Here is a 12149-nt window from a genome sequence, read left to right on the forward strand (position 1 = left end):
CCGTTGAACTCCAGCAATGCAGACCTAATCTTATTATCTCTTCTCACCTATCTTCCCCTTGCCATTCGCATGGCCATTTCCATGCGTCCCTTCCTCGTCATCGCTCGCACTGCCAACGCTATACCGGTCCCGATCCATATCCTCAGTAGGTGTCCGGACATGCAGCTCGTCCAACTCGCTCTCGTCGAAATCAGCAGCCTCAACATCTCTGTTGCCCCTCTTATGTCTGAAGCTTTCCAGACCCATGCCACTTCCCCTAACACTTTCTCGCGCACCGCCCAAAGACATTGGCTCGGCTCCGAAAATGCCCTTGTAGCCAGCACGCTTGCGACGGTCCTTCCAGACGTAGTATCCCCAAGCCCCGGCAGCGATGATGACGATGACGAGGACGATCTCACCGGACTTGTAGTAGGCGTGCCATTTGGCGGCTTGCAGTCTTTCTTCTTCTGCTGCTTCGGCAGTAGTGCTGTTGGGGTGGCCCCCGACGGATGTCTCGAGACCCTTCTCCCCGTCGATGCGACTGTCTGTGGGAACGCCTCCAATGCTGGAGATGTCAACGCCCATGAAGCGATCAAGCATGTCCCGGGTACGTCTGGCATAGTCGAAGGGAACCATATGAGAGGAGTTATAGAACAAGACATAGGAGAGGTTTCTAGCTTCCTGCCAGAAACCAGCGTTCTGGCCTTCGAAGGTCCAATCTCTCCTTGGTGCCCATGTACCGGGGGATAGTTCGAAGCCTTTTCCGCCATTCCATTCCATGTTACTGATCAACTCTTCTGTTCCAATGTGGTTGCAGATAAGATCTTCAGCGCCAGAGAAAAGAACTGTTGGAACTTCCTTCAGGAGTTCTGGCAAGAACTGAATGGAAGGCTTGGAGTTTTTGGCTCGGAAGGCGCTTCCAACTCCACCATTACACTCCGTCCACCCTGTCCGTTTTCCAGGATCGATGTGAAGAGCTTCGGTGACATCCTTTCGACGAAGGTATGGAGTTACGTTATCCAAGTCCGAGGGCCAGTTCATTCCACAGCTTGGGTAAGAATCCTTCAGCCTAACATCGTACATGTTATAGCACTCGGTAGACCCATCACCTTTGGTTACCATGGTTTCGTGGAGGATGTCTTGCAAGACTTGTTCGCAGACCGGGATATCGACTCGGTCACTCGCACCAGGCTCATTGAGAGCCTTGAGGCATACAGCTTCCTGCGAATCGAGTCTCTTGCCGATATCCGAATCGCGGTCCACCAGTCCTCGTTCATATGCAAAAGATAGGTAGGCTTTGTACTGTTCCTTGGGTGCAATCCATCCGTTTCCGATAACCATGCCCTTCATGTTCCATTGATGTTTCGCACCAGCTTTGTTACGATCCAAGATTGCTTTAGTGATGTAGGGAATGTGTTGTCCAGCGTAGGATTCTCCAGCAATGTAAATCTAGCAATGTATTAGAACAATGTGAACTCTTGGGGACTAGCTACTCACATCATCGTGCTCATATTCTGGGAACAGTGCAAACCACTTCTCCAAAAACTGTACAAACTGATTTGCCATCTCTGGCAATTCATGCACATAGCTGTCTGTATCCACAAAACTGAACCCAGTGCCCACAGGATTATCAACGAACATAACACTGTCTCTGGTTAGTATCCATAAATTTCACCTTGAAACACGGAAAACGTACTTCGCAAATTCGTCCCACGAACCCGGATTGTACTCCAACTTAGGTCCTTTCGAATCTGCAACTCTGTACGGCCCAATTTCCATTAAGGCTCCATCTAGTATCCAGTCAGTGCTTGTTCGCTCCCGCGCAGCGTCCTATGAGGTTTTAAGAACGATCATGTCATGAATTTCACGCACCTTCTGAACTGCAGCCTGGCCCACCATTCAACCAGATTACAAGCCGTTGCTTATTCGCTATGTGTCTATTCTGATAGAGCCAGAAAAAGACGTTGCCGTTGTGTTCGGGGGTAATCTCGATATGTCTATGATAGAATGTCAGCAAAGTCCATTCTCCCACATCAACAGCAATTGAGACATACCCAGCATGCATCTTCAGTAATGGCTCAGGCGCTCCTGGCAAGGAATGCACAAAGTAGTCTGCGGCCGTTTTGTCTGCCATTGTTGCTGAAGGCAGCATCGCTATGGAGAGGAGGCCACATATTGAGAGGAGCTGTCCTGTCCTCCCTCGCAATCGATCCCGTGTAAATATCCTCATCGTGGAACCCGCCTGGGAACTCCGAACTGACGAGTTTGCTAGATGCGAGTCGTCGCAAACGTAGTTGTCATGAAGACTTGCTTGTTGAAGCCAGATAAGTGTTTGGGCAGGATAATACGGTTGGGTCAGCACTACATTCGGCCACCACCTGCGCCCGGAAGTCAATAGCCAAGCGGCTCGAGGTGCCGATGCGGATGTTGAAACCCGGGAGTTATTTCGAGAGCGACAGGTACCGGGAATAAATCAAGTTTATGATTGCGAATTACTTTGATCTCATGTAGGAAACCAAAATTTTGTGGTTTTGTGAAATGATTTCGCAAGGCTGCGGCCTTTGTTCCAGCTCGAGAACGAAGAGCCTCCCAGATCAACCCTGGAAGCCGAACGTGCTCGCTCGATACAGTATAAGTATCTTGGCACAGATCTACCTAATTAAGGGACCTCGGACACCACGAACATCAAACCTCGAAATGCAATTGGAACCGGATGTTCCACTTTCATTGCTCCAACACTTTTATGATTGGTCGAAGAAACAGCTGTTCGCAGAACCTAGAAATTGACATGTCCAGAGAGAGAGAGAGTCACAGCGTGCTCCAAACCAACAGAGTTAATCGTATATCTCGGCGTCTCACTCAGCTCACCACCATGTAATCACTTGATTCTTTCTGTAGCGGCTTGGTAATTTCGCAGTACCGATTGAATCATCAGTACCTCAACAAATTATCATTGTTTCTTTTTCTAGTACCGGCTCAAGCTTGGAGTCGATTCAATACCCACCTCGGGTAAACGAGTGTCAAGTGCAGTTTGACCATCCCTTCATGTTACATCCCACGAATCGTATGGGAAACCTTGTTTCTAAGCGCAAATCCCATCCATCAGACAGATCAGCTCGAGACCGAACAGATTGAAGCCTTTCGAGAAGTCTTCTTAGTCAGAGATCGATATGATTGCCTTTAGATAAGCTTCGAGAGATACTCAACAGACTTGGCATTGGACGGCATCCTGTTTTGGACTTGCTGGGTGATAGAGCGTTCAGTTCCTGCCCGGTGTTTTGAGAAAGAATTACCAACTTCTAGGAGATCTACAGGTGCGTCCCAAGGATCGGGACAATTCCAGGACTGTCGCTGGTCGAGCCGTTTGACAGCTTCTGCCGCAACAGACATTTGGCCTGACGAAACCTTTTCTTTTTATGGAATGTCAGAAGTAGTACTGGTGGCACCAATTTTGGAAGCTCCCAATATCAACTAAATAACTGATCACGACATCCAAATCCCTATCGCAGAATTCGTCAAAATGCAAAATATGTTTCCATCTACATCATCTCTCTCATTTTGACCATCGACGCGGCGCTCAGTTGAGCTCAAGGTACTGCAGTAAGCTTCACACTTCTCTGTCAACATGTTCGGCGTTACATGTGGCGGATCGCCTCTTGATAATTGCTAGTACGAAGCGGGCTTTCATTATCAGAGGAAGCTCGCTGTGGCTTCACAACATGCAGCGTCCCGAAATCTTCACAACTCAGAAGAGATCAGCGAAGCCCTTCTCAGAATCCTTCTTGATCAGCTCGACCATGCCCTACAATATGTTAGTATACACTTCCACCATGTAAGGTTATTTGTTGTATAAACCTCTGGCATAATCGATTCCCCATTTGCTCCTTTGACATAACGGAATGGCATTTCTGTGCTCTCATTTTTGTTGATGCGAAGCTCAGGATAGTCGATGTACTCGATTTTCTCCAGTGGGACTTGACGATGTCAGTGCTATTCAATTGTCGTTTGTGAGGCCATACTTTTCTCTTGCGCCACAAGCCTCGTCACTCTAACTGCGGTATCTGTAGTCATCTGCTTTGGACCAAGACGTCGTCCCTCGAACCCCTTCTTCCTCAATTCGGATGTTCTATCTGGGACAAGTCAGTTGCGTACCACTTCTGGTCTTATGTACAAACCTCGTGGTGGATCGTCCCCTGATAATGTCAGTGTTGAAGATCTTCTGTCATTGACAGGGAGCTATCTCACCTAAAATACCACCAAACAGGAAGACATCAAAGGTGTCTCCGTCCTCCGGCCTCAATTCCTTGGCGGCTGAGGGATCCAACAAGCACACTCTGCTCTTATCGTTGGCATAAATTGTTTCCACGCTATTGCCATCTGCTGTGAAACCTGGTACAACCTTCAAGGCCTCCGGCAACACCAAAGAAGGAGGAACTGATGATAAACAGAACTTTGCACCTGCCTGGTGGGACTCCTTGGCGATGGTCACATATTCCAACTCAGACCATGGGCCGAGTTCATCATCGAGATGCTCAACGATGTAGGTTTTGGAAGTCATCCTGGTAGTCTAATATCACGACGGACTGTGACAATCAAAATGCTGGGATAAGTATTCGGATAAACTACTCGTCAAGACACGCGGATGCTCAGCTGGTTGGCCGTCTGCTGAAAGACGAATCGGAAGCCGCCCTCCGGTGAAGCAAGAACACGGCGGGGTAGGAGATCTCTAAAGCTGTAGAGGATCTTGAAAGTTTTGGGGATAAGACGGAAGCCAATGGCTCTGACTCAGGCAATCGGTCCAATTGAGGAACCCGCTTTTGGACAAGTGACCAGAAACCGTACGAAAGCCGGCAGTCGAGAACAACTCAATAAGCCTCTTATTAACGCTCGCTGATGTGCTATGCACTTGTGAGGCGATCCTTGCGTATCTGGGGTGATTGTGAGAAGGTGAAGAGCAGAAGATAGCGATATTAGTGAATGTCATGCAGGTAACTTACGTCACTGATAGGATACCAGCTTCAACATAAACCAGGTGGGATTTTTGACGGTTGACTTGCTCTTTGACTGACAGCTGTGTGGTTGCCAGAGCAAGAAATAAATTTCCGCCGATACTTATATTAAGCGAGACAGCTCTTATCCAAACTGCGATACGGAGATCGCCCAACTTCAGCCAGAGCTGGACTTCACGACTTCCTCGTTTCAAGATACATCACTTGCTAGAACTCCTGTCGATCCCCAGTCTACAGTGCTGCATTCCTCTCAAAGTTTTGAATCACTCTGAGCACATTACAAAGAGACGTTGCTCCGAGACCCTGGAACAGGGCAGTGATTGGGCTCAATTACCCCTCGTTGCCGACACGCTAGCAAGGGGCCATCTGTTTTGGCAACCACCACCCCTTCGTCACCAAGCAACCACAACTCGGCCTCAAATAATTTCTCGGCCACGATATCAAAAGTTACAAACCACAACTGTTGCAAGCCTTTCAACGCCCTTCCGTGTACCATCTTACACTTACGCAAGAAAACGTCAAGATGAACCCCCACCAAAAGAACAAGGTCGATATCAATGTATGTTTTCGAACCCGACCCCCGCAGCATATTAGCAGTATACTGACAATGAGACACAGTCACTCTCACCAGATGAGCAGCGCCTCTTCCGACTCTATGGAAAGCTTCCTTCGAAATCAGATCACCTCGCGAAAATTTTGAAAGAAAGGAAGTACTTCGATTCCGGCGACTACGCACTCTCGAAAGCCGGCAAGGCCTCCGAAGTCGACACCGGCAGCGTTGGCTCCCAACACCCTGTTCCCGAGAACATCCCACATCTCTCCTCTCCCGGAGTTGGCAGTGCGAGCCAGGGCGGCAGCGGAAACGGCAATGTCATGCATGTTGGAGTAGCAGGTGGGCTGCCGAGCGGAAGCCCAGTGAAGGAGAGCAGCTTCTTGAACAGAGAGACAAATGCCGATGAGCTCGATGACAAGAAGGGCGAGAGAGCTGTTGATAGCACCAGCCCACCACCAGCGAAGGAAGGTATCCCGATCAGGAGATAGATGATGTGTTTTGGCTTGTGGCGCTTCCGGAGGCTTTTCTTTGCTTTGGTGGACTTACGACTGATGGCAATTGCAATGGCGTTCTGAGGGTTATGACGGTCTACGGGCTTTGCTATGGAGGTTTTGGCTGTACATGTTGCTCACGGAATTTTTCTCGAAGGTTGGTCCACAATGCGCGACTTTACGCTCTTCGCAGCTGTGTATGGAAATTACAAAAACATCAATTCAAGAATTAAATGGCATCAGTCTTCTCGCGCATGTTTCCGACTATGAGTCATCTCATTGCTGGGTCTTTTTTGGCAGTTTGTTTATCATAATATGTGTCTCTAGCTTTGCAAGCTTTTCCTTTCCACCAACGCCTTGCAATGCATCCCGAACCTGAATTCAAAGATCAAGCGCCTTGATAGCCATAGCCTTTGCTCCCTCGAAAGACTTATTGCCACCAATAAATCCTGCAGCATGAACGAAGACACCGCCGCTGACTCCAGATATCTCGTCCAACTTCTCGTCTCTGAATCCTCTCCATGCTTCGGGCAACGGCTTTCGGCTCTCGAATGAGTCCTTGGTCACTGGCACACACTGAATTCTCCACTTCGCATCGGGCGTTGGCTTCTCCGGGTACAAGACATAGAGAACCTTTGACTCGCCACCGTCCTGACCCTCGAGAGTGTAGAGATGATCCTTCCAAGGCACTGATTGTCCATCAAATACCAGTATTCTACCCTTTGAATCATACTCCAGCCGCTTCGCATATGCCTTGTGCACAATATCCCGAGCTGGCAACCAGGACTTCGCATAGTAATCCAGATCTCTCGAGAACTCCTCGCCCATGCGTCCGCTCGCGACCAAGAATTTCTGATCCTCGACAGCTTGTGCCTCAACTGGGTCTGAGGGGGTAGGGTCGTTCCAGTTCGGGTTCAATCTCGAAACCATAGCTCCCAGCGAGAATCCTCCATCGCTGAATCTTTTCTCTAGGCCAGCCGCTGAGATGGCTTTGGGATCATAAGCTGAGATGCCATTGTCATGAGCATCCAAGGCTTCGATGAAACTCTCGTAGATCTTGTTCCAGATGACACTAACCTCCTCGACATCTTCTGAGACACCCAGCTTTTGCGCAATGATAGCTTTGCCAAAATGCATGTACACTAGTCCTGCGGAAGAGAGCTTGGTAGGACGGTTTGGGAAGGTAGTATTGAATGTGCGCTGGTGGTGATCATATCGATTGGCCGAGGCATCGTACTCTCCGCCGACATCAACAACGGTGTGGCAGGTCTGAAGAAGAGCTGGATCTCGAGTTCGGACGAGCTGAGAAGAGCTGTATGTGGGGAGCAACCGGAGCATGTACACCGCTAAAGCCTCATCTGCGTGGAAGTGGCCATTGTGGGTACCGATGGTGACTGGGGAGGTCTTAAGTCTTTTCGCGCTTGCTTCTGCCATTCTGAGGGTATTGCGGATCATACAGATACGTGGAATAGTGGTGTTGGCTGGTCCTTTTGATTGATATAAATTTTGGCGAAGGGTATTTGGCGATGCGGCAGCGGCAGCTAAGTTTAACTAATTAGGAATAGTCGTTTTTCAGATGCACACATGTTCGAAATACCCATGGTGGTTGATACTTTCCAGGGAATTTTTTGAACACTTGTTCTTCCTTGTCTGTTCGTGTGATCGACACCTCCAGATCTCATGCCGCACTTTTGATAACAGAAAACCCCTTTGGAATCTGAATATCGCGCGTAGACGGTGACGTTCGCGAATTCTTCACAACCTTGACACATGCGGATCTGGCCCTGAGCCCGAGATCAAGACAAGAACCCTGGATCGCACGCGAGAGGGGAGATCATTGGCGCAACTCATTCAGGCCAGGCAACATCTCGCAGATTTGCACCACCCTCACCTGCGGCCTTCCAGTCCCAGTTCAAGAAAAAGCCCCAGTGACCAGAGTCATCGCCCAGGCAGGTTTGCGGTCACACACCTATTCCACCATCCGCCAGTTTTTCTACGATAAGAGCTTGGCGCCGTGAAGCGCCTGATAACAACACTGCTCATTAAAGGGCGACAGACGAGTTTTCATAACCTGCGAACGTCCAAGAATCACGACCAGAGCTCGGCGACGCGTTTCTTGGACTTTAAAGCCTTTTACGAGGCGCAAAATACCAGAAACACCAAGCTGGGCGCGCTTCAACGCACGCTCGGCGCTCACAGCGCTTTGGCATGTGGTTATTCCGGGTTTTTTCGTCTGCGATCTTTCTTCTTTCTATTATCCTCAGTATACCCATTGCTTTTGATGGTATGTCACCCATATGATACTTGCGAATAACATATACTAATTCTTAAACAGTTGGCGGACGAGAGTGTGGACTTGCCTTTTCGCTGAGCCTGTTCTACTTTTATTTCTTCTACTCGACACTGAAATTAGCAACACCAGACAAGTCAAGGATACGATGGGCGTTAGTGAAGATCATCGGTCTGGCACAATGGGTGCTCATCCCAGGTCTGCTCATCTGGAGCATGAACCGGTTCGCCGTCGATGCGAACAATAGCGGAGATTGGGTTGCAAGAACCTTCGATGTGAAGAGATCGCACGATTCGAGCGTCAAGGAGTGGATATTTGGGGCTGGCGGACTTCTGGAGATGTTGACAGTTGGAACGTGGGACAAGCTACTGAGATATTCGACCCCATTCTTCCAGTTGGCGGAGGGATTCTGCAGTTTGCTGGTGATACAAGCTGCTGGGCAAATCACCAGATGGCTTGTCAACCGTGGGCGAAGTGATTTGTGGATGGTACATACTCCGTTTCCATTTACTTGCAAAGCTAACAAATCTTAGATCGGGTTGCTTATCGTTTCTGGCTCAATCATCTCAAGCTCTGTTTACTTCCTCTGGCGCATAATGAACTTCCCCGAGATTGGCAACGTGGATGCTACCCTTATCGGGGTTACAATCACTTGTGCAGTATTCCTATGTGCGTGGGGCATCGGAAGCGGACGGGGAAATCCAGTGGAGAGCTCGTTACTCTTTGCATATGTGGTGCTCTGTATCTATCAGATCTTCACCGACTATCTGCCAACATCAGAGCCCCCGCCCCCACCAGCTCAGCCCGACTTTCCTCCGTTCCCTCCGATCATCATGGCCTCATACAGCACGATTCTATACATTTTATCCACACTACCTTCAGCGGTCCTTTCAGGATTTACGTTCCTCTATGCGGCTTTCCAGACTATCACCCCTTCAGTCATCATCTCATTGGCCTATCGGATCTTTGTCTTCTATGCAGCTACTAGAATCATTCCTGCCGTAAGGGAATCTGGATCCAGAGCCCTGTCCCAGGAGCCTAGTCTGGAAGACAGCGATGGAGCTGGAAAGATTCTTGGCCTTCTTAGCTGGTTCAGTCCTAGCATACTAGTAGCCGTATACACGAGTTTGCTTATGCAGCACTTCTCGACAACGTCCGCCGAGGGCAACCAGGCTGAGTGGTGGACGATGCAAGGAGGTGACGCTGGAGGGAATATCTGGCGATGGATCAACGTGGCAGCGACAATGGCACTCTATTCATTGGAGCTCTATCTCGGAAAGGAAGACTGGGTAGACGATTCTCTCACGAGCCACTGGAAGACGGATTGAGAATATGGAGGACGACTTTCCTTTGTCATAAATTTATGCGTACCACTGTATGGGTCGCTAGGGGATGAAGAACTCGAAATCGGTCATGAGTGACCATGAACAACAGATTCACGAGAATTGAAAGAGGTGGTGGAAGAGTCTTGAGAGTCTTAGCACAGATTCGTCGGACTTACAGACCAACACCAGCTTGGCTGGGGGGGGCATCTTTGTGCACTTGGCGCGGCGTTTGGGATGTCTTGGAGGTCATTTGGCTGTACATACTCGTACCCTGGAGCATGTTTGAGGAGCGTGGTTAAGCTTTGTTGTGCTGCCGAAGCGTGACTTTACTTGGGGATACCCTTCGAATTTCATCGTAGTCCGCGGACTTAATTCCAATCAAAGAATCATCCAGCAGGCTAGTTCGACTTTCCCTTCTTCTTTTGCTGGATGGATTGATTGTCGCTCGAAACGGCGATTTGATACAGGTGAGTTGCAAGTTTACGCTGACAAGGCTAAAGATAAGTCGATGCCAAGGCGGGCCTGTTTTGTAGCTCCCAGCACTTGGAATGCTAAGACGTTGCGCAGGCGTCGGGGACATTGGACCTCAATCTTGATGGATTGATTCTCAAACTGAAAGAATACTGAGTTGACTCTTGCAGATTAAATCATCATTCTGAGGAGGACGAGGAGTAATACTTTATCCCTTCGGCGTGTTTCCTGGAAGTTTCCCTCGGCCACCGACGACGACGCCTCACCGCTCCGAACCAGCCCGTTTTTGGGGAACGTGTTGAACGGCCGGTGCGCTCACTTGTTGAGGGATCTGCCGCTAAGAGCTCCCCCTGGCACCACCGGGACTCATCTCAACAACAGCCCAGAACAGCACAACACTGCACTGCGCTGCACAGAACTGCTTACTCGAATCACCTCCTGAGACTTTATAAGCCTTGTCCAGTGATCAAACCGGCAAGGGTCTCACCCTCATCTCTGGAAGCAATAAATAGATCTCTCTGCCACTTCTTTGTGCTCCTTCCCCAGTTCTCGCGTCTCGCAGCTTTACCCCAGCTTTCCATCCCTTCCGTATCTCTCCAAGTACTCGTCTTATCTCACGACTTTCTCAACAAACATCATCAACATGTCTAGAATTACACCTCCCGTCACCAAGTTTACCCACGCGGTACGAAGTATCAGTTCCAGTGCAAACGCAGGTCGTCCTTCTGGACTTTTGGACGCTCAATCTCGAGCTTCACGTTATTTACCCCGCAATCTGAAGGATCTCCGGGCAGAATGCAAGAAGAGACAATTGAATCCCATCGGCAACAAGAATGAGGTATGTTTGTCATCAAATCCTTTAATCCACCGACTTTTCAACTTACAGATAAATCATAGTTGGTCGACAGACTTGCAGCTCACGATATCGTCGGCTCCCAAACCCAGGCATTCCATACAACTGGGATGCATAGACCCACCTCCACAGCAGTGCGAACCATCCCCTTAATGCAAGGTTTCCGAACCTCTGCCCCCAAACAAGCCTCCCGCGACAACTCCACCATCGACTTCTTCTTCTTCCCCGAAGTTCCAGCAGAAGGTCCCGTAAATCCCTTCCAGAAACTCCGCGTGCCTCTCCTCCCAGATAACTACAACCCCGATCGCTCGCCAGAATCGGCTCATGCTCTCGAGGCTCTCGATGAAGCTGTGCCTAGACCGGAGATCAGCATCATGGCTGCGCATCCTGAGAATGTGGCGCCGAGTGCGATGAGCGAGGTGGTAGGTAATGATGGGCTAGATCTTGATATCGGGCAGTTGACTTCGGCGTTCTCGACGCTTCTGCCCACGAGTTCGAAGGGAGAGTGTAAGGAACCTGGTGTTATTAAGGAGCTGTGGAGCGGATTGTTGGATGATATTCTTGGTCCTAAGACTCCCAAGGCTGCTGTCTAGGTGTCCTCTTATGATGTTGTGATTTCGGGTCTTGATTGGGAAGCGCGGAGTACAGATCGGCTGGTGCTGATCGGTCGGAGACGACTTGGAACTGTTACTTGATTTTGATTTGCACTTATCTTTACCTCGTTGGCATGGTCCGTCCGGTCCGAGATGATGAGTCTGCTTTGGCTTGGAATTGCTTTGTTATTTTTAATTCTTTTTCTTAGATCGAGTTTACGAGATATTATGTCATAATCATGCAATTGCAACCAGTTTCTAAGCAATATCCGGCTTAAAACAATGGACTCCTGTTCTTCTAGTGGGGTATGTACCAGCGGCCCTTGAGTATGGTCTAAAAGTCACGGAGGGTTCTATCGACGTTCGGCGAGTTTTGTCGAGGTTGACAAAGGGTTTGCCCGGTGGATACACATTCACCAATAGTAGCCTGGGCCCACTGCCAGACATGCGTACATTTCACAATCAATTGCCGGAGCTACAAAAGACTGGTGGTGTTGTAGGTCATCCGTACAGCCTTGCATGTGGGACAGCTCACTTCGCATGCACAAGGCTGACTGGACATCGAGTAAGGAGATTTCAGTTTGC

At 49.3% G+C, this 12149-nt stretch overlaps 6 protein-coding genes across 6 annotated transcripts; 3 read left to right on the top strand and 3 right to left on the bottom strand.

The window, feature by feature from the left end:
• Positions 1-33: 33 nt before the first annotated feature.
• Positions 34-2113, bottom strand: KEX1 (Cell death protease; the record flags this gene model as incomplete). Its single annotated transcript, XM_058497022.1, has 5 exons — positions 34-1428; positions 1477-1624; positions 1676-1769; positions 1852-1976; positions 2034-2113. The coding sequence occupies 5 exons, from the start codon at positions 2111-2113 to the stop codon at positions 34-36; spliced, it is 1842 nt and encodes a 613-aa protein (XP_058352965.1).
• Positions 2114-3028: 915 nt separating this feature from the next.
• On the bottom strand, positions 3029-4537 carry ONS95_003702 (uncharacterized protein; the record flags this gene model as incomplete). Its single annotated transcript, XM_058497023.1, has 5 exons — positions 3029-3781; positions 3835-3953; positions 3999-4109; positions 4155-4172; positions 4225-4537. 5 exons carry the CDS (start codon positions 4535-4537, stop codon positions 3725-3727), a joined length of 618 nt encoding a protein of 205 aa, XP_058352966.1. The 3' UTR covers positions 3029-3724.
• Positions 4538-5511: 974 nt separating this feature from the next.
• On the top strand, positions 5512-6029 carry ONS95_003703 (uncharacterized protein; the record flags this gene model as incomplete). Its single annotated transcript, XM_058497024.1, has 2 exons — positions 5512-5547; positions 5607-6029. The coding sequence occupies 2 exons, from the start codon at positions 5512-5514 to the stop codon at positions 6027-6029; spliced, it is 459 nt and encodes a 152-aa protein (XP_058352967.1).
• Positions 6030-6413: 384 nt separating this feature from the next.
• Positions 6414-7466, bottom strand: ONS95_003704 (uncharacterized protein; the record flags this gene model as incomplete). The annotated part of the gene is made up of 1 exon (XM_058497025.1): positions 6414-7466. The coding sequence occupies one exon, from the start codon at positions 7464-7466 to the stop codon at positions 6414-6416; it is 1053 nt and encodes a 350-aa protein (XP_058352968.1).
• A 774-nt stretch (positions 7467-8240) lies between these two features.
• On the top strand, positions 8241-9650 carry ONS95_003705 (uncharacterized protein; the record flags this gene model as incomplete). The annotated part of the gene is made up of 3 exons (XM_058497026.1): positions 8241-8316; positions 8368-8810; positions 8856-9650. 3 exons carry the CDS (start codon positions 8241-8243, stop codon positions 9648-9650), a joined length of 1314 nt encoding a protein of 437 aa, XP_058352969.1.
• Positions 9651-10761: 1111 nt separating this feature from the next.
• On the top strand, positions 10762-11564 carry ONS95_003706 (uncharacterized protein; the record flags this gene model as incomplete). The annotated part of the gene is made up of 2 exons (XM_058497027.1): positions 10762-10956; positions 11016-11564. 2 exons carry the CDS (start codon positions 10762-10764, stop codon positions 11562-11564), a joined length of 744 nt encoding a protein of 247 aa, XP_058352970.1.
• Positions 11565-12149: the final 585 nt, after the last annotated feature.

The sequence above is a fragment of the Cadophora gregata genome (assembly GCF_030347475.1).
Source record: "Cadophora gregata isolate MNR1 chromosome Unknown scaffold_13, whole genome shotgun sequence".
NCBI lineage: Eukaryota > Fungi > Ascomycota > Leotiomycetes > Helotiales > Ploettnerulaceae > Cadophora > Cadophora gregata.